Source organism: Pezoporus flaviventris, unplaced genomic scaffold (assembly GCF_033815535.1).
Source record: "Pezoporus flaviventris isolate CSIRO_AGI_PZ_B2104156 unplaced genomic scaffold, CSIRO_AGI_Pfla_v1 ptg000020l, whole genome shotgun sequence".
In the NCBI taxonomy this organism is placed as follows: domain Eukaryota; kingdom Metazoa; phylum Chordata; class Aves; order Psittaciformes; family Psittacidae; genus Pezoporus; species Pezoporus flaviventris.
The window spans coordinates 3,873,885-3,895,434 of record NW_026892568.1 but is presented as its reverse complement, the minus strand read 5'-3'; the positions used below and the strand labels follow the sequence as shown (position 1 = coordinate 3,895,434).

The 21,550-nt window shown below is 37.6% G+C and overlaps 1 protein-coding gene across 5 annotated transcripts in view; it reads left to right on the top strand.

Moving 5' to 3' along the window:
- The window catches only part of STXBP4 (syntaxin binding protein 4), a 66,211-nt gene that overhangs the window by 23,949 nt on the left and 20,712 nt on the right, over window positions 1-21,550 (top strand). For 3 of the 5 annotated variants that reach the window (XM_061455397.1, XM_061455395.1, XM_061455398.1), the window contains exons 17-20: window positions 4,994-5,170; window positions 7,289-7,405; window positions 7,913-7,962; window positions 8,717-8,850. In XM_061455397.1, coding sequence (XP_061311381.1) covers window positions 4,994-5,170; window positions 7,289-7,405; window positions 7,913-7,962; window positions 8,717-8,850 — 478 coding nt within the window. The remainder of the gene's footprint in view (window positions 1-4,993; window positions 5,171-7,288; window positions 7,406-7,912; window positions 7,963-8,716; window positions 8,851-21,550) is intronic. The other 2 variants (XM_061455400.1, XM_061455399.1) reach the window with 1 other exon arrangement.

The following is a 21,550-nucleotide window of genomic DNA, read 5'->3' as shown; positions in this document are numbered from 1 at the left end:
AAAACCAAGTAACTTTCCTGTTTCCTGCTTGTACTGACTGTCATTCTGTCAGCTGTTTTCTTCTTGTGATCTGGCTGCCTTTCTGCTATCCTGTACTGTTATACGTATTCCTTGCAGGTTTCTCATGGCTGTCTGTTCCATCAGATGCCATATGTAAAGGTGCAAGATAGAGGTTAAAAAATCTGTGTACTGTTCTTAAGATTAGGTTTACATTTTTGCTCATGTATGTAGATTTCTTCAGCACCTTCATTATCACCTTGACTATAAAAGAACTGTTTGAAAGCTTTTTCCATGAGTGTTCTGCTGTAGCCTCACGAAACCGTGGGACAGCAGGGAAATAAAATGGATTCTTTTTTGGATAAAATTGAACTGGAAGTATGTGCCAGTAGCTCACCTCTTGTTTCCATTCACTAATGGGTGTTCAGTCTGTTGCTCTAAACCAGAGCAGATGTTCAGTCTACCAGTCTAGACTAAAGCTGGTACAAAGTACAGACTCTAAAATGTAGACAGCGAGGATATCAGGTCCTCAGCATCGAGTGTTTCACTTCACAGACCTGCTCTTACTGCAAAGGTGGATTTGGACAAAGGTGGTTTAGGATGCTCTAAGTGGCAGCAATGCCAGTTTTCTACCACATGAGGTCCTCGAACTTTAATTTTTCTCTCAAGTACCATCATGCGGTGGTGTAGGTCAGCTTGCAGCGCAGCCCTCTGATTTTCTAGTAAGCATGTTAAGTGACTGCTGTTGAAAAGGTTCCGCATAGGGAAATGAAAGAGAAATAGTAAATTATAGGTAATGACAGCACTATTTTAGGAGATACAAGCATGCCTTTAGTGGGAATTTTAGTTCTGTTTATACATGGTGCATTTTCAAGTGTTTTACGTATATTTCTGTGGTTCAGAACCAGTGCTGACGCTGAGATTCATGGTGGTATAGGCTACTTGGAGTACAAAGAGGCCGCTTGGAATACAAGCGGCTATTTGCCTTATGATGATGCATTCCTGCTGAAGTGAAATGAAATAATGGGTATGTTTTTGAGACTGATTAAAAGCAAACTTACAAACTGGCTCAAGTATGTGCATAAGGTCTTCTGAATTCAATATAATTTTAACTTTTTTCTTTTTAAATCACTGCTTTCCTGAAAAAGCAAGGTTTTAAGTGAAGATACAGGCTACCCATCATATCTTGGAGTATCTTGTGTGGTTCTTCTATTGTCAACTAATTGTGAATTGCTGAGATTACATCTTAATTAGGACAGGCATACAAATATTCTGGTTAATGAACATGTTTTGTTAGTAGCAGTTCATTAAACAGTGCATGAATCAGTAGCTGACAGCATAAACAAACTCTTTGGAAATAGGGCTACATTTGAAACGAGGTAGTAATTATTTTCTAATGTTGATCTGTGAGAATTAAAATGTATTAATTGATACTTTTTACTTTAAGATTGTAATGTTGCACTATCTTTGGGTCTTCCTTGAAATCATATGGAAGCTGAAATTGGCGCAAAGCATAGAAAGGCACTTTTGAGTATCTGAAGTCTTGTCAACACCGTGAATGTGAGATCTGTAATGGTGTCTTTTATCTCCTGGGATAAGATTGACTGTATTCTCTGGGGCTGAAAATGCTGGGTCATACCAACCTGAATGATCTCTTATTTAGTAGAGCTGCTTTGGTGCACTTAATTGTCACTGAATCGCTTCAGCTGAACATAATAAATCTGAGAGGTTATAAAGGTAGGATACTGTTTGTGGTCTCCCATACTGCTGGACTTGTATTTCATAGGGCTGATATTTGCTGTTATGTGCTTATGTTTTCTAAGAGGAAAAAAGGTGCTTTGAAGAGCAGGACTTGAATGGCTGCTGGTTTAGAAGCAATGTAAGATTTATTTCACCATGCCTGAAAGAAGTATTGGGTTTATTTTTGTTTCATTAGCTTTTTTATTTTAATACATAATAAAGATACTCTTAAGTTTTTGTAAAGAATGTTTTCATCTTATAATTTTGGTAAAGTTAATGAACAAACATAATTCAACTGTAACTACAATTTTTCATGTTGTTTAAAAGAATACCTTTGTTCCAGTGTTTGTGGTGGCTGGAATGTAACTTTGATAAACTTGAATTTATCCAAGAAAGAAATAGAACCTGGCTTTCAAAGAAATCTGTACCTTGAAATTGATTCTGTAAGGATTCAGTTGCTGTCATCCAGCCTGCAGTTTCTTATTCGTTGTAGTGGCTTCATACCAGATTAGGACAAATGGTCCCATCAGGCATTTGTAGACATGAAATATTAGCAGCTGCAGATTCCATTTCAGTTGCGTCTTCTTTCATGCAAGCAGTTGAACAGGACAAGAGAAGATGCTGCTGAAGCATGCTGTTATCCATCTGTTCTTCACTGGTGGGGGCCCCTCATCTGTATAAGAAAGATCACCACCATGCCGGCTTCAGTAACTGTAGGGTGGGGAAGCCTGATGGTATCGTTTCTTTTTGTGCCTCCCTGCTCTACAAACAGCTCTGGTTTGTCAGGAAATTTTGCTAGTTCAGTTGTAGTGTGAATAATCGTTTCATTGTAATGGAAGAATCCATTGTTCATTAATTATTCCTTTAGGTCTTTCACTGTTGAAATCTGGTCATACTTAGTCTGCTATTACAGAGAAATTAATATTCAACAATTGGGCTTCCAATAAAACAATGGAGGAGTGAAGGCAGTTCTGGATTATAAGAGATTAAACCTTTCTCTCAAGGAGGTCTTGTTTCAAAATTAAGACCTCCCTTTTCATTACAGCAATTTTCCCATGACTTTTCTGATGCCAGTTTATGTAAGTAATTCCTATGTGTGCATTTTTAAAATGCCACCCTTTGTCAAGGCCTCTATGTTCATTTATATTAGTCCAATTTAATATCAGACCGTCTTTTCACTTTTGTCTCCGAGTCTTTTTCCCACCTCCAGCCTATTGCTGAAGGATACCTTCACTACCCCATCATCCTCTGTATCAGTGGGCCCAGCTTTTCTTGCTGCTGGGTCACACCATCTCTTACAGCAGCAAGAAGGCACCCTCTACCTGGGCAGTGATTTTGTCCTCTACCTTACAGATTCCTTCACTTCTCCGAAGCCCCTGCATTCTCTGAATTGCTTCTAGGAGGAAGAACAGCAATGAGCAGCTTGCAGGAGGGCTGGATTGTTCTGGTGGTCTTTCATTGGATGATTTCAGTGATAGCCTTTTGCGCTGCTTTTAGTGCTGTGCAGACAGACAGCTCTCTAACAACCTGGATAACAGACAGACATGCAGTGATAAACTGTTGAACAGTCTGTGTTTGCAGGTGGAGGTGCGTATCATGTAGAATAGGCTCATCTAATGCCTTGTGCTTCCAAAAGTAAAAAGAGGAAAAACATAAGTCATTATACTTGCTGTCACATTAAAGGTTATTTAAATATGTCCCTTATCACTTGTGTGCCTATAACAGAAACCTCTGAACTACATCACACCAATGTGACGTGGATTCACTCATGATGTTGCTGTTTGCTACATGTGTGATGACTTGTTTTATGCTTAATTTTCTAAGAGACCAGAATGTCCCTGGCAATCATCCAAATAGGTATTATATTGCAAAACCCTCGTAAATATTAGGAAGATGATGGCCTATATATATGTCATTGAGATCAGTTTACTTACAGTTTGAAGGAAATATGTATTATTTAAGACTAACAGTGTACAGGTTAAAAACTTGTAGAATCTGAGATTGGTAGATCATTTTACATTATGACAAAGTATAGGAAAACCTGACTTGAAGGATGTTGCTTGCACAGAACAAATGCTTTTAAGTTAGGAAAGAATTAAGTCTGCTTTTGTAAGCTTCACTAACCTCTCTAGACAGTTATGACGCCTGTTAAACATTGTATGACTTTTTTGCCACAAAAATAGGAAGATTTGGTCATTCAGTTGTTTTCAGAAGCTGTGATTTCAGCACTAGTTTCTAGAGGGTTATTTCCTGCTTGTTATGGATTCATAGTGGGTTTACTTTTTTTCTCCCTGCCTATTTCTCACTAGTTCTGTTCCCAACCAGGATATAGCTTTGATAATAAGTCTACAATAGGTAGACTAGGAGTAGAATATTCACCTGAGTATCCTTCCCTGAAGAACTTGAAGAATTTCTAGCTCTGTGAATTTGTATATTTCAATTTATAACTTTAATGATTCAGAAAATTCATCAAAAGCTGAGGGAAGGATGGTTTACGGGTTTTGGTGCCGGTGCGCCTCTACGTCTGCACTTTTGATGAGCAGTTTGTTTGCTGTTTCCTAGTGTAAACTCATCTGTTCACCAGACCTTTAGTTTGACTTTCTAAATTTACAAAACAAAGTTAACTTGAATTAATAGTAAAATGAACTGAGCAATATCCTTCTCAAAATCAGATTTCATGACATTCAGGGATTACTTTAGCTGAATTCAAGCCAACAGTTTTTAATATCCTGATTTTTCCATACATTATTTATATATCATTTTTATCTAACACTCTTCTGTGATAATACAGGATAACGCTATAAGAGCAGGAACTAGGCAGAGAAATAGAAACCAACACTTACTTGAGAATAGTGTGGACTGAATATTTGCATTAGAACTCCACCTACATGATGTGTGAACTGTGAATTGAGTGTGAATTCAGGCAATAATAATAAAATGAAGTAACATCTCATGCTTTTTTAGCATGGAAATGATGGGCAGCTTAACAGCATCAGGTGTGTTTCTATAAAACCTTTCATTCAATTAGATTTGCAGTAATCATAGAATTTGTGATTTAATTTATTAGGAAAATCATCTCTCTCTGTAAATACCTATTCTTTGCTTGCAAATACTACACTTAAAGATCAACAACTGAACCATTTAACCATAAATATTAAAAGGTAGCCCTAATGCCAACTGCAGCACTTTTGAGCTAAATCTGTACTACTTTGTGAACTGGAGTTATAACTTCTCAATTAAATTCCATCACCTACAGGAAGCCAAGGCAGCTGTAGAAGAGACAAGAGCCCTGCGAAGTAGGATTCATCTTGCAGAAGCCGCACAAAGGCAGGCTCGGGGAATGGAAATGGACTATGAAGAAGTTATTCACCTGTTGGAAGCTGAAATTGTAGAGCTGAAGGCTCAGCTCACAGATCATTCTGGCCAAAATAAAGTAAGCAAAGCAGCCACTGGTCATAGTTACCATGGTTTCCCTGCTGTTGTCATGTATCTTGTTTTCATTTTCTTTTCATCTGCTCTTCCAAAGTAGGTCACTGTTTGTCTTGTATTATTCAATAACTGGAATGGTGCATAGGGAAGGGGGTAATGTGGAGCGTGTTGCGTCTTCCTTTATCCATATATCTTTGGGTTGGAAAAACAGGAGTTGGAAGCATATGTGGGTCATGGGTCAAAATGGCACATCTCAAACATTAAAGCATGGAATAGCTTCCAGGCTGCAGATTTATTATCTTTAAAGACTATACATATACTTGTATGCTTTTGTATTTATATAAAAATGGCCTTCATGTATATGTTTGTTAGGCAAATAACAGTGTAAGATCCAGTAGTCTTCTGAAGTAAATTTAGATTTAATCAAGATAATGATTTAAGGCTACTAACAGTATCCTGCAGAAACAAAACCAAACCCAACCCACAACATTTTTAATTGAGCCTCATATTTTCAGACCATTTCATCTCCACTGAGGCATTTCAGAACACTCTAAGGAATAAAGTGTTTGAGGCCTTTCTAAACTTTTCCTCATAATTGCAGATCCATTTTCTACGCACAGTTTGAACAAGTGCAGACAGGTTGGTGTTTGTGTGTTTACCTTGGTTTCTTCATGGTACGGGGGTGTGCGTATGAATTGATGAAGAAAACCTACTGAAACATCATCTTATTTCATCATGAGAATTAGTATTGAAAGCTAAAACTGAACTCTGTGATATACAAGCTTGCCAAGAAGTGACATAGCGAGTACTTGTAGCTTCCAGGGAGGAATTCCTCTCATCTAATCCTCAGTGTGTGTGATGAGATGAATCACACCCTAGTTCTTCTTTCTGGGTGAGATGCCCCATCTTTAATGTCTGGTATTTTCGAAGCACTGTTTGTTTTCTAGGACTTGAATAAATACCAGAATTTGAAGAAATTCAGAGCATGTGGGTTGTTTTCTCAGCGATTTGGTTTTCAGATGCTAGCTTGAATTCCTGAAATTCTGAATGAGCACTTGAATGTCTGAGTTGAGGTTTGATTCTCTGCACTTCTTACTCAAAAGAAGCAGTATCAAGTAGGTAGTGTACTCTAGGTAGTGTCAATTCTGTGGTATGCTCTTTTTGGTATAAAAGAATAAGGTCAATGTGAGGGCTTGCCAGCCACTTCTCCAATAGTGGCCAGTGAGATTGCAAAAAAAAGGGTGTTTTAATCCACAGGTTCTTTGACATTCAGAGTGATCATGATGTTGCTGCTTTATATAGTGCGTACAAACAGATGTGTCTACTCGTTTGCTTCAAGTAAAGATAATGAATGGGGTTTTTATGAGGATTTTATAGTAGATAGTGGGCTTTCAGACAAGATCACCTACAGGGATGTTAAAGTTTATTTTTAATGGTAGTGATATTTTCTTTAATTTGGAGAATATTTTGGTGTAAATGATCTGTTCAGCAGCCAGCTTAGCTAAACAAATATGCCCATATACATGTGAAGACTTCACTCGTGGTCCTGTTGCACAAACAGTGCTAGGAACTCAAGCTGAAACTTAGAGCCTCCAGAACTTAAGCTAATGAGGCTCACATTCTCTGTAGCTTAAGTACAGAGAGATGCATAACACTGATCAATAGGTTATACAAGTGCATGTAGAGAAATACTAGGGGGTAATTTTCTCCAAGAGATGCCATAATTATTCAGTTTCCCAAAGGATGTACAGATACAAACCAACAGACTGAGTTTATTCACATACTGGCTATTTACGCCACCCTGCTGACAGATACTGTCACCATTATCAGGCTGGTGTTTTTGATCCATTCATGAATCAGTTCAAACTGAAGTTGCAGCCCTGTCACTGCTGTTAGCTGCCAATTTCAATTTACCTTTGTATCATTTGCCCAGAGCTGTTGCAGTGTGGGAGCTGATTTACTAGCAGATCACGTACACCTGCCTCAGGAGCAGCTGTGTTTGTCAGGAACATGGAAAAGTGTGTGTTAAACATTTCAGACATCCATTTCCATTCACACCATGTATCTCTGTGAGCCTCAGCAGAGAATGATTAGAATAAAAGCCTTAAAATATCTTTCCCAGGATAATATCCAAGACTTGAGAAAGAGAGTGACAGTGCTTGACTGCCAGCTGCGGAAATCGGAATCGGCTAGGAAGACCTTTGAGGTGGCTACTGAAAAATTACTCCAGTTTGTGGAGGTAACTTTGCCTTTCCTTTCTTGAAGTATTTTATTTGGAAAACTTTTGTGTTGATGTTTCTGAGGAAAGGACATAATAAACTGACTAAAACTAGTTTGCAGAGATCTCTTTATTGTTACAAATAAAGGTGGCACGTAAGTGTACAGATCCATGTAGGAATTTACTTAATCTTTATGGTTTGCTCTTCTACACAAATGAAACGCATCAGGTAATTTTTTTTTCACCTAAATTCTCACAAACCCATCAATTTCTGAAGTTTCCCAGAGGCAAAAGTAATATTTGATAATATTTTGAAGTGTTATGGGAACTGAGTGATGTTGTTATATTCACTTCATTTAAAGTGGCTGTAATATCTTGGTTTTTACTTTTACCCTTCTAGCTGGAAGAGGCTAGAATCTTTAATTACAAATCCAATCCCCCTCACCCAAGTAGAACATCATATTACAAGGTATTAACTTTTTAACTGTGTTGGTTTATAAACTGTTAACTTTTGATTATGGCCAACAGATCGTGCATGAAGTACTGTCAGATAACTCTACTCCCTCAACAGCTTTAAGGTAATGGAATGGCATAGTTATTAATATTGAACTGACAAAATTCATGTTGAAAAACTCTACCATTGTTTCAAATTCTCTAAAAATCATCTTGTAACTATTTTTTTCTCTACTTTTTTGCTGTATGCTTCTGAGTGTCATCTTATTGGAAGAGAGGGAATGGCATGAATTATAAATGAGGCTTTCAGGATACAGCTTCATTAAAAACCTCAGCATTAAATTAAAGCAGTTAGTAATTACATAGCTATGGTTGTCTGGATGTTTCCATAAAGTAATTATAATGTGTTAAGGATTAGTTAAAATTGCAAGGAACCTTAATAGTGGGTTATAATTTTATTTTATTTTTAGGTTTGTCCAAGTGGTTTTGCATCATCCTTAATCCAGTAGCACATATATAAATTGAATATATGGATATCAATTTAAGTATGGTTAACAGCATAGAACAATTGGGTCCCCGAAAGCAGCGTCCCTTCTTAAATGTTAATATGAAAATCACTTTTAAGCAAGTTACTTTGTGACACCCACTAGTTCTTGATGCTGGATTTTGAGTCATGAATGTTGCTTGAATTGAACTTTCCTAATACCTTTATTGTACAGACAGAGCCGCTTCTGAGGCGAGCTCGTCAATTTGATAGTGGGAATCTTTTTTTGTTCATACAATGAGATCAAAACCGATCTAGAAACACAGTTTTGCTTTATTAAAAGTAACCATTTCTTTTAGAACCTTACAAATACATAGTAATTTTTGTTCACTTAGTGACAGAACGTCAACATTGTCTGCTAAAGCACTTCTCGCACGGTTGGGAAGGACTGGACCTACTGTCACAACAGCTCTTGCAGCAGAAGCCAGAGACCTTGCCAAGTCTGTCCGTGCCATTTTGGAACTAGACTGTGAGTGAGCATGTGTGTCTTTGTGTGCATGCCTGCATGTATACACACACACATAAATACTTCCTTTTTTCCATCAAACGTCCTGATTTAGCATCTTGCTTGCTAACTGAGAGCAGTGTTTTAGTAGTCACCATGATTCAGTTTTCCTTTTTTCACTTCTGTTATTCTGCTTCCTTTGCCTTTTGCACAGTCTCTTTACTTTTGTGTTCATCAACAGGCTTTTATCTAACAAAGACCTGATGAAAGTGTAATAGTAAGAAGTTATTTTGATGCTGTTAATATCATTCATCACTCTTCCAAATACAACATACAGAGGACTTTCTGTAGTTCAGGGTCTAAACATCAGGAGGAAGCAGCACAAGGTATTCTAGAGACTTGGGTTTCCTTGTCTCAAAAGACATCACCTGCAACTCACTGGTGGGAATATTTACATTGATCTTGATGGGCTTTGAACAAAAGTGGTGAATGCAGATTAAGTCAACAGGATTTTGGAACATGAGCTTTAATAACTCAGTACCTTAAACCACAGTGAGAGAGATCCTTCTTTCAGGACCTGAAGGATGCATCAGAATGAGAAGACTTCTCCAAGTTCTTAGAAAAGCAGAGCATTATTGTTAAGGACTTTTTAATGTGAGTTTTGAAGTCAGGAAACGTCCTTGGGGAAACAAATCAGAAGATAGAGACTTTGATTTCAAACTGGATGTGAAATGGCAGAATAAACCATTGATAGCACCAGAGGGACAGGGCAGGTTCGGTGTCAGTTCAGAATGCACCTGCATCAAACTAATTAAAATATAAAGTTATTCTAGAGGACATTTTTTCCTGGAAATCTTAAAGCAGAAAATTAATGCCAAGGTGAGGAATATGAACATTTCCCAAATCACGTAGAGTTAGCACAGTTTCCTGGCTGTAACGCTCTATTTTCATATGGGCATGTTTACAAAACGTTGTTCTGCTGAATTTACATGTATCAAAGTATCTAAATGAAGACTTTCTTGCTGTAGGGAGTGAATGCAGCCTGCAGTTTCATTGGGAGATACATGTATATCCTCAGGTCGTTAACAGAAATCTGTTCCCATTGGTAAACATTATGCTAGCTCATGAGCAGTTACTGTAATACATGCATGCAGCTGCAAATCTAAAAAACAGCTGTGGCTTATTATATGATACCCAGTTCAGATCATCGAAACAATTGTATGTTTTGATTGTATTTACCTGTAGTTGGGCACAAGTGTCAGTTCTAATCCAGCAAAAACAAAACAGAAATGGTCTGACACATTACAAGAGTTTTTGGAAAGCTGGTGAATTATGGTTGACAATAATCTTTGTATCAAAGACTTGAATATCCTTTTTACCTTGTTTGAGAATTCATTTAGAAGGGACTGAATAAATATATTTGTAGAGGAAATGTTTCAAGATACAAAAAATGCCTTATTTGACAATGGTTAACTATTCAGTATTTCTGGCTAACTATGACATCCTATGGGGGAGTAAGATACAAAAATTGCTCAGAAGGCCCCAGAATATTAGAACTAGAGTTACTGTTGGAAATAAAAGTAACAGTGGCCAGGAGAGGAGATAATTGGTTTTCCATTAGTGACAGTGGTAGAGTTCTGTCACATTGAGTCGTTTCTATCACATTGCACAGGAAATCGTGCAAGGAGAACTTTTAGTTCTAAATGTGACTGGATTCTAACGTCGTTGTGTTGCATGTAATAGGTAGGATACATGTTAGAAAGCTCTGGAGCCACAGCAGGGATCCATTTTGTGAACCTGAGAGTTAAATATAGCTCTGCAGAGAAGGATTTAAAGATTGAACGTCATCCTTCTGAGTTCATTCTGATTTGGAGAGTATTACAGATAGATTTGGGCTCTGACAAGCTTGTGTATGAGATTAAAGCTTTAAACCTTGCTTGCTTTCTCTCTCTGTCCTTCTTGCTCAAAATATAGTAATTAAGGCAGAGTAACTGTTTAGTAGCATTCTGTCTGCAGTCTTCTATGCCAGATTCTCACAAAATGTTTCCTGTATGATCTTCCATTTTCTTCCAGATGGGCTGTCATAAAGAGGGGGCTCTCAAGTATGTAGCATCTCGTAAATATCATACATCAAAGAGAAAAGTACAATAGACTTTACATTGCAGACTGAAGGAGGTTTTTCTTCTGCAAAGATGCCTATGCTGTAATAATTTCTTAATAAGTTCTTAGAGAATTGAAATTAATATATGTGAGATTGCTAAGTGCATGAAAATATACAGCTGGGCAACCATCTTACCTTCTCAGTAGAACTTCTCTTTCATTAGTTGCTTCATTTTCTACAACACCAAGTAAAGGAGCCCCAACCAAAATACCTTTTGATTCATTTACATGTGAAACAAATCTAGATGCAAGGACAAGGTTGTGGAGTGTTCTTCCAAAAGGAAACTGCTTCCCTTCTTGAAGATCATGCTTGAGAACCAGGTCCAAATTACATATTTATTTATTAGCCACCCAAACTATCCTTTTCCATCCATAATAGCACAACATTTTGCCCAAGAGGTTTCAAGAAGTTCAGTGTATTCCTGAAAATCTCTAAGCACATATTGCCTTGTGATAACGCCGCAGATCAGTTTTCAGCTGTGTAGGTTGAGTGACAGCTATGTGAAATCAGTTTGGCAATTCTTCAAGTAAGGATTCTGTTAAAAAAAAACAACCCAACCAAACCAAACTTGTTTTCCAGTGCTTACTACTACAGGATCCTCCAGATCCAGAAATGCAAATAAGAAAGTAACAAACAGAATAATAATCAAGCTCATCCCTTGAAAGGTTCATCCTTCATCTTCTTGAGAGGTTGTAAGCTATTTTTAGAAACAAAGTCCTGAGAGGCCTTTCTGCTTTGTAGTATATGAGCATCTCCTGAAGACATAAAATTACTTTCATCATACAAAGGGTAATAATGCATCAGTGAAAGAACTGTAGCATTTAAAAGTAGTTGCTGGCTGCACTTAGTAGACCATATGGTGCAAATCATGCTAAAAAAAATTGAGAAAGCATTTTCTTCTTTCCTATTACAAAATTAGAAAAGAAATATCCTTGGTACTGGTAATGGCCAAAATCTGATTAACCCTGGAACACGCTTATCTCTTCATAAAATAGCAGGCAATCGGCATTTTGAAATGTGCACTAGCATAATGCAGCTTTCAAGTATTTTGACTGCTGATTTCCTCATTCTGCCTCTGAAATTTCTATCCAAGATACAATCTTGCTCTTGTTGATGTAATCCCAGTCATCAGTATCCATTAAGTGCTATGAAGCCTCTTTCTCTGCTCAGCAGGAACTCAAGCACTGCATCTTGAACTACTTTTTGCCCATATGTTCCTTTAATCTGTTGCCAGCCTTGGATCTGACACACGGCAGTCATGCTGAAGTCCTCTGAAATGGTCTCCAAATTAATATAGCTTCCAAAGTTCCTATTCCCTTACTGATATTGTATCACTTGGGTGACGTGGTTTAGGGTGAGCTGTTCCTGCCCATGGCAGGGGGTTGGAACTAGATGTGATCTTAAGATTCTTTCCAACCCTAACTATTCTATGATTCTATGATATTGATCTTGCTAGTCACAGTAGTTACTATGCCTTTGATTATGAAGATTCTACAGGCAGAAGATTAATTATCCAGTTTTTGTATTACTTTTCTTTGTATACCACCTATCTATAAAAAGAAGGCGATGGAAGCTGCTGGTGGTAGTGTCCATTAGTGCTTGTTCTCTTGATAGTTAAGTTGCTTTTGATCTTTGTACCAAAGTCTTAAGGTCTCAGGCTGAAATATGCAATCTACCCATTTCTTCAGTTTAGTCTTTTAAACTATATTATAGTCAGTTGCCAAAACCATTGCATGTTTAGCAAAGTGTTAGTTGTCCCCACAAATTCTTTTGACAGCGTAGGTGAAACACAGTTAACAAGGTAGAGCAGCAAGTCTTCACAAATACCAGTTTTGCTATTTTGAGAACTTTTAATCTTAATATCGTTAAGTATTCATCTTTCTTCTCTATTTATTTGTTGTTTATTACAACAGAATTAATGCCATATAGACTTTTACTGGTTTGTTCCTGAAAAACAGTGCTATATTTTGTACAGATAATTGGCTGTAGTTCCGCATGAGAGTTCTGAAGTAGTTGACATACAAGTGTGGGCTTGTCCCCCACTTTTTGGTGTTTGCCTGTACAGCGAAATCCAGATGTAGTTGTAGCATGGGTAGGCATACCCTGGCTAACTTGACTTCTGATAATTAGGCTAATGATATTAAAATGCACTTGCAGAGGCTGAATATCAAAATACAAGTCTTCTGTTGACCCCAGGAATATTGTCTGGTTGCCAGTGGTTGCTGAAACTCACACTGCTGTCTTTTTATACTGCTAGTATTAGAAAGAGAAGATTATTTCCTGCCAGATAATTTTTGTGGGGACAGAACTGCGTTGGGAGGGTAGCATACCTTCAATATTCTTTCAGCTAATAAACTAGAACTGTACCTTTACTTCCTTTCTCGAAGAGCTGCTCAGGAAGGAGCAGCATAATGGTAAATAAAGAGATAGATTGTCTGTGTATTCATGGTGCTGGCAAGGCCATAAATATTTCAGGGGATTATTGAAATCAGAAGTAGAAGGGACCTATTAAATAATACAGTGTACATCCTGAACACATCTGTACAGCTCCTCTTTCTAATAGTTCCCGACTAGCAAAAGAATTAAAATCAGTGCCACGTGCTTTAAAAAGAGGTTTTGTTTGTCAGTTAAACATTTTCTGAGACAGTGCTTCTATTAGAAAATACTCATTTGGTGAAATTAAAACTTCTTATTCCTTTGAAACTTTTAACAAAAGAGGTGAATTTTCCTAAAAGGGAATTTATCAACTTCTATCCAGTGGATGAATTCTCTGTTTTGCAAGTCCCTGAAGGCTGAACTTTTTTTCCTCAAAACAAACATACCTCAGGGGAGGGTCATTTCATTTTTGTCAAAAGTCATAATATTCAGTTATTAACAGAACTTTTTACTGCTGATTTTTTTCTGACTTGACATTTTTAAAAGAAATGTCCCAGAATCACGTCAGTAATTTTGGAATATGACCTGGTCATCTGTGGCTCCTACTTGCAGAATTATGTGGAATTCTGAGCTATGGGTACTGCAGTCTTACACCACAAAATGTTGGCACTGTATTCCTCATGTAGCATCATGGAGTTATAGCAGATGTTGTCATCTTCTCAAGAACATTGCTCCAAAATCAATTTTTCCTTACGGAAGAGCAGGATTTAGGTGTGCCTGTAGCATATCTTCCTGGCTTCCACTAGGTTCTGAAGACAACATGAGATGTAAATCCTCTTCCTTACGTGGCTGAAGCATCTCCCAGTTTGGTCTTGAAACTGGAATTTGGTTGCTTTCTTGTTTGCTCAGTCTCATCTTGTAAAGACATCATAAGAGTAAGACCAAATAGAGCAAGACACAAGTTTCATGCTGCTGCTGAATGCATCACTTGGTTTGGTCTCTGTGGGGCAGTGGTTTTCTGGTTTCCAGCTCTGCTGAATGGGAAACTTCATAGGAACTGGGATCACTTGTCTTCCAGTTCAACATGTGCTCCATCTGTATTGTAGGTCCCTACTGTCAACTGTGCACTGTGAGTGACTCTACGCAGGAGCGGTGGCTAATTCACAAGCTGATAATTTGTCCAAAAATCACACTTAAGATTGCAAGAAATGTTCATATTTTTCATTAAATTGCAGTTACCCACATTTTTTCTACTGATCTGAAAACGTGGCTGGTGCAGCACAGGAATAGAGTTTGGGACTTGAACTAAAACTTGGTAATTTTCCTTTTATTCTGTCTTCAATGATGTAAACTGAGGATAACCCTTGTCTTAATTTTAATTGTCCCAGCACATAACATCACATACACATGGGATGAGAAGTGGATCCCTTTTGCCCTGTAATATTGTTTGCCTCATTCTGCAAATGAGAATATTATATTACAAAATCGATAGCTTATCAGCAGCTCTTTACATACCCTGCAAATCCAATCACAATAAGAAAGCCAGAGGTGAACAACTGATGTACTTTAATAAGAAATAAAATTCAAAGTTGCAATACAGGGAAAATGGATTCTATAACCACCAGGAAGAAAAAAATCGAGGCATATTTAATGCAGTTTTCCAAGGTCACAGACAACAATTTAAAAGCTTATTCTACAAAACTGTTTACATGCAGCAAGACTTTGAATTTTCTGCAAATCATTTAAATCTCCAATTTTGCCTGCATGGTAAATAAGAATGAAGGGTATTAATTGTGACAGTGTTCATAGAACGGCGATTCCAAAAGGAAAATCTGTTCAAGAAGTTGAAAATGTTTCATCGCAATGGAAGGGAAGAGTTCCACTTCAGACATGTAGTAGTATATAATATTTAAAATACTTCCAATATAAATGAAATTAAAATGAGTGTGCATGGAAATTGAGTTAAAAATGGAGCACTGGACCTGTGAGAAGTCCATTTTTCAGTCTATAAATCCAATAGGATCTGCTTTATTTACATCATTTGTAAGCCTTGATTAGGATTGTTATCCCCATTTAAGTAGCACCTTTACACTGTCTTAACCTCTTGAAGTCTGCATTAGAAAAGGAGAATGACTAATTGCGAAGGGTAGACTTGAGAATAGAGGCAGCCATAAGGCATAAGCTCCATCCTACTGGGCTCGGTTTCTTGCCTTTTTAGTTTGAATGGCTGTATTTTGGTACTCTGTATTTATTGCAACCTTTTATTGCTGTGTATTTGATCTGAATTGGTTTTTTAATGCCTGGTTATCCACATATTTCAAAGTAATTCAGAATTACAGCTGTGGTTTCCAAGCTGCAGTTTGTCAACAGCCACTGGACCACAAATCTCTTGCAGCCAATTTACAGCTTGTCTACAGAACCTTAACATTTCCATGTTCGTTTCAATTGCAGGGTTCATAATGATAATCCCTCAGAATTTTTGATCCCTGACTCAAACAAATGTGAGATCACTGAGCTAGAGCGTCATCACTGCTGAAATAGCAATGTTTAAGTGCATATCTGTGCTTAAAAGCAGTGCCTATAATGTTACCTAAATAAGTAAGGCCAGCGAAGCCAAATCAAGGTTGAGTAGTTTATTATTGAGGCAGTAGACAGCAATAAAACCTTTCACAGTTTCACCTTTGGCAGTGTTTTTGTTGTTTGGTTGGTTTTAGTATTAGCGGGATGTAAGTTCAGGCACTGACAAGCCTAAAAAAACCCTGTACTATGAAGCCTGTTTCTTTGGCCAGTACTGGTTTGGTTTTGTAATAAATATTTAGAAAGAGAGAAACAGAGGTTTTTTGAATGTAATATAAGTAAAATATATTACTCCTGTGAAACAAGACCTAAAAATGCCTTGCAAATGGGAAGCAGCAGAAATGTCTGCGTGTGATGTAAATTATACAAAAGTTTAGGAAACTAGCACTTAGATGGTACTTTGCTACCAAGGAATCAGAAAAGATTTAGCCTGAAAGGACCTCCAACAATTCAGTAAGTCACCCACCAGCAACATGAATTATACCTACATTAATCCAAACAGGTATTTGTCTGGCATATTCCACAGCTTCTATAGGCTAACTATTCCCATCCCTAGTTATCTTTGCCATTAGAAAGCTTTTCCTTTGGCATAAATCCTCCTTATTGCAGCTTAAGCACATTACTACTTGCCTTCATCCCTATAGTTATTGAAAACATCCTGCTGTTTTTCTCTTTGTAGCAGCTTTTAACATATCTGAAGACCAGATCATCTCTACACTGTTTTCTGTTCCCCAAATTAAACTGATACCAGTTTGCTCTTTTTTTTCCCTTACACAGCATGTCTCCTAGCCATTTCATCACCCTTGTGTTTCTCTGAGTTCTCTCCAATTCATCAGAATTATATTGAGTTCTGTACTTGAGACCTGCCTGTTGGAGACAAAAATGGCATGATAAGTTTGTTTGCTTCAATATCTGACACACCAGCTCTTACGTCCCCGAATGGTTTTCCCTTTCCCTTATAGCTTTACGTTACTGAATCGTATGAAGTTTGGGCTTTCCTGGACTTCCAAAGGCTTTTCTGCTGAACCAAGGGCTAGCTGGACATACCCCACTTGCTTCTGTGCAGCTGATTATTTGCACCCAGGGTAATACTTTGTCTTTGTAGACTTTATAGAATTACACCCTATTTATTTCAGACATCTAATCCAGTTAGCCAGGCTCTTACAAAATTCTAATCCTGGTTTCCAGTGACATTCCAAGAAATGTCCATTTACAAATGGGTTTTAAATCCTGAATTATCCCTGACCTCTCCTTATTTGGGCTAAAAGCACATTTTGTTGAATGTGAGCAAGGAATGACATGGTTTTCACGTAACTGGTCTTACTTGTGGGTATTGTTACAGGATGTAGAAATTAGACCCCACTTGTTTAATTTGATGTATGAGGGTTAGAGCATTACAGTAATTATGTACAAGCAGAGAAGCTAGATAAAAGGTGACACTAATAAGGACAGAATATAGCTTGATCAAATGAAGAATTACCAATTATGAACATGTTGCTAGCCAGTTTATTGGTGATTGAACATGTGTGTGATTTCTAATGTTTCACAGCAAGGAAAAAGCCAATTCAATGTCTAAAGCTTGTATATAAGACAGTTCTTTAATGTGACCTAGATTTCAGAACCCTGTTGTTGCTGGTAGAAAAGCAATTTATTCTCTCTCCATTCACTTACCTTTAATGAGAAAAGATGAGTCAGCTTTTGAATAGGCACTGTCTGTACTGACTTTCAAATCAAAACATTTTAATAATGAAAACCAAGTAAGTGATATTATTATACCTTAAAATGCAGATGAGCTATCAAGATTTGCTCATTAGGTTAATTTTCAGCATCTCTGAAGGAAGACTTCATTAAAGAGCAGACCTTTAAAATCTACGGACTCGTTTAGTTCATACTGTGAGCCCACTATGAAAAATGTAATTGACTTTGTGTCTCTTCCCATACAAGTTGTGCTTGGTTCTGGTAACTATGGAGACTGAAGTCAAAACCCTCTAGAAATTTTACTGGATGGTAAATACTTTCTAAATAGCCCATCAGCTAATTTCTGTTGACAAAATACTTAGAATTTTGGTACCTTAATCCTTCATTATAACGTGATGTTTTGACATGAAGGGGGAGGAATAAACCTTCCACACTGTGTAGCATGGAGATGCAGATTGCTCACAGTCAGAGGAAATACACAGGTGAGACAGGAATTGAACCGTGGGGTCTCAGTCTCAAGGCTGACACCCCTCTTCTGTCTTTTGGTCTTACTGAAGTACAGTTCAGACGTAGTTGGCTGGTTATCGGAAGGTGGGTAACCCCATGTCTCCGTGTGGGTATATGTGTCTGCATGCTAGTCCAGAAGAACTGTCTCATTATGTCAGGTACCAAACCTTAAAGCAACCATTATAGCATGGAGCTGAACCAAAAGAGTTGTGCATACTCTTGTGCAGTTAATGCTGAGTTAATTTCTATGGCTTCACAACTATGAGCATCCTGAGAGAGCTGGATGCAAGCTGTCAGGGAGAGGGGAACGATCAGACCTTTGTTTCGAGTGTCAATGTATGCTAAAGCTATCGGGGCTCATCTTGCCTCAGAGGGTTGGTGTGCTTTTCTGTCAGTTCCTTCAGTTGTCACATTTTTTCACTTCTTTTCAGTGGGTAGGAGTGAGAAGCTGAGGGCTAGCAGAGCTCCTTGGATATGGTGCACAGTGTGATAATTGAAATGGAAAGAAGTACAGAGAAAGTCAATTGCCAAGGATGATATAGGAAGTTTCTTAAAAGTATATTTTCAGGAGAATTTGCAAGAGGAAAACATAATTGCTTGGTGCTTAGGAAGGAGACCTACATGAGGTAGAAAACGTGCGTAAGTCTCGTACTAGATCTGTTATGCCATAAGCATCTTTAAAGGCAATCTGTAACTGGAAGTTAAGGACTGAGATTTTGCTTTGCATTAGTGATTGCTGCGGGTATTATGTTTGAATTCTTTACAGTTGAAGTAAAATGAATTATGATAATTTAGGCACATGGTGGATTATTTTTCCCCATCAGTTTTATATCAGAAAGGAAAGGCATCTATCCTAGTGTCTAAGAACTTTTGACATTCATTTTAAAATATGCTGGCTTTAAAGTCATGTCTTCCTGTAAATAAACCCCTTCTTTTACCTATGTGCAGCTACAGTGTTTTCTGTAACAGGCTAAAAGGATATCTTGCGTTAAGTACTTCTCACAATTCTTGTTTCAAAAGGAAGAAGTATGACTTTGGTCTGTACTTAGTGTGAAATGAGCTCAGCAGAGTAGTTCTGTGTCTCTCAATTGTAGGTGGTTCATGCCAGCCCCCTGTACAGTTTAATTTCATCATCAGTGCAAAAAAGTAAGGTATTACTTAGCAAGAAAGGTGTATCATGTAATACTACTGCTTTTTAAATCTCAGACAATTTCTGCTCAATTCTAATTTTAGTCATTTTAATTTGTTACCAATGAATGCTTTTAGAAAGCTTATATTTAACTATCACATGCGTCAGTGAGCAATGTGAGATGACAGTGATGGACGTGGGTGGGTAGCACAATAGATGGTGACAAGAGAAGTTGATCCAGTAAGGAAGGGAGGAGATAGATGGATTCCAGACCAGGGTAATCAGGAAAGCAAGAGAGTAGGACAACGGAGGAAAAGAGAAATGGTTTAGAGCTGGGCCATACAGTGAACTGTTCCAGGCTGTTCCTAATTACCAAGTCCCGGTGATGAATGCGTGCAGAGGCTTGTATTTCTGGAGTAAGAACGCATTATTCCAGCCTCTCTTTAATGAGCTGAAAGTGGATTGGACCAACAGTCAGAACAAGAATGTTCTCAAGAGGTACTTCTATGAATTTCTTTAGCCTACATTTAGGCGTTTCTGTCTAGATCCCCAGTTGTGGACCGTAACGTTTCCTGTCCTTTCTTCAGCAGTCTGAAACTCCTCTCTGCCTTCATTATCCCTCACCTCTGAGGGCTTACACTGTCCTGACCTGATGACTAAACAAACATATTACATTCATGACTAAAGTAGCTGTAATGTTGGAGGATGTACTGCTTAATGGTATGTCAGGCCTCCCAAGAATCAATTGTGAACTCCTGGCTATCAGATGTGTGGTATGTGAAAAGGCATTGTAAGCCAAATGGGATGCATCTTGACTGTGTTATAAGTATCTTGAAATAATAAGCTTGTTTTTTTCAGTGTAAGTTGCTAAATAATTCCTTTTCTCAGAAAGGTGATTACATTATAAAAATAATACTCATTAGTAGTACTTTAAATTCCTTTCATGTCAGCATTTCAATTTCAGTCTTTTTTCAGCTTTTTGTATGCTAAAAAAAGTCCCTGGTTTCGCATCAGTAGCTGGTGTAGATGCTCAGATTCTATCCTGTGACAGCAGGTAATGGATAAGTCTTCTGGTTTACCTCTGGGCTAAAAGGAGGACTTTACCTTGAAAGAACAGCTTGTATTTGATGAAGCAGACAGCTCAGTACTTCATTTGCTGTATTCTTTTTATTCTTTAGAAGTCAGGATGTTTTATAGTAATGTTATTGTAAAGTATGTCCTGCAAGCTCCAGTGACTTCTGCCATTTCTGCATAATTAGTTGTACATGTTTGATTGCCATCAACTAAGCAGAAGAAAGTATTTTATTGCCTTTTCAAGTGCTGTGCTTGCTTTGTGCGTTCACTGCTAACCTCCTGCATGGATAAAAATAAGCATCCACTACACCTTTTGTTTCTCATTTTAATAACATTCCAAATTGGTTTGGGCAGGGTTTTTTTGTTGTATTTCCAATATCCAGCTTCTGAAAAGGTATATTTTTAAAGTAATGTTTCAGGAAGATAATAGTTTATCCTTCTTGAGGACACATAGCAGCAACCTCATTGCTTGGATGGCTGTAGCTCTCATTTCTGAAGAATTCAAGTGCACATGGTGGGCAGTTTGTTCTAAATTTGGATTTCCTTATTGTTTAGGTAGGAGAGCAGTATGTCTACAGCAGTGTCTGATCACATATACTGATTGAGGTCATTCTTACTTTCTTCAATCAGTCAGTTGGCTGGTTATCGTTCATATATTACAGTTTTTGTTGTGTTCATACTGTTTCTAATTAACTGTGCCAAGTTATTCACAGACAAATGTTAGAGTAGAAAAAAAAACAACCACATTTATAACTGTAATTTCAAAATTACAATTAAGTTCTTACAATTGATCATATAATTTTTCAGCACACAAAGCAAATGATTTTATAGCTCTCATTCTGAATTGTAACTTGATAGGATGTAATTGTTTTAATAAGAGATTAATGAGTTTGCCAGCATAGACAGGTCAGTATCTTATGATTAATAAGAGATGGGAAAACACAAGGTCACCATGCCCTGGACATCCAAAGAAAAATATTTTCCCTGAAGCATGTTTTCTAGGATCAAGACCAAAAGGAGACAAGCCAATGTGCCAACCATATTCTGAATTAGCACAGATTTCAGTTGCTGGTATTTCCCAGATGTCTCCACTTGAAAACTGCTTACTCCATCTTTGCTTTATTGAATTAACAACAACAAAAGCAAAAGAGCAATTTCTTTATAATAGGATTTGATATATGAAAGAAAGGAAAGGCATGGCC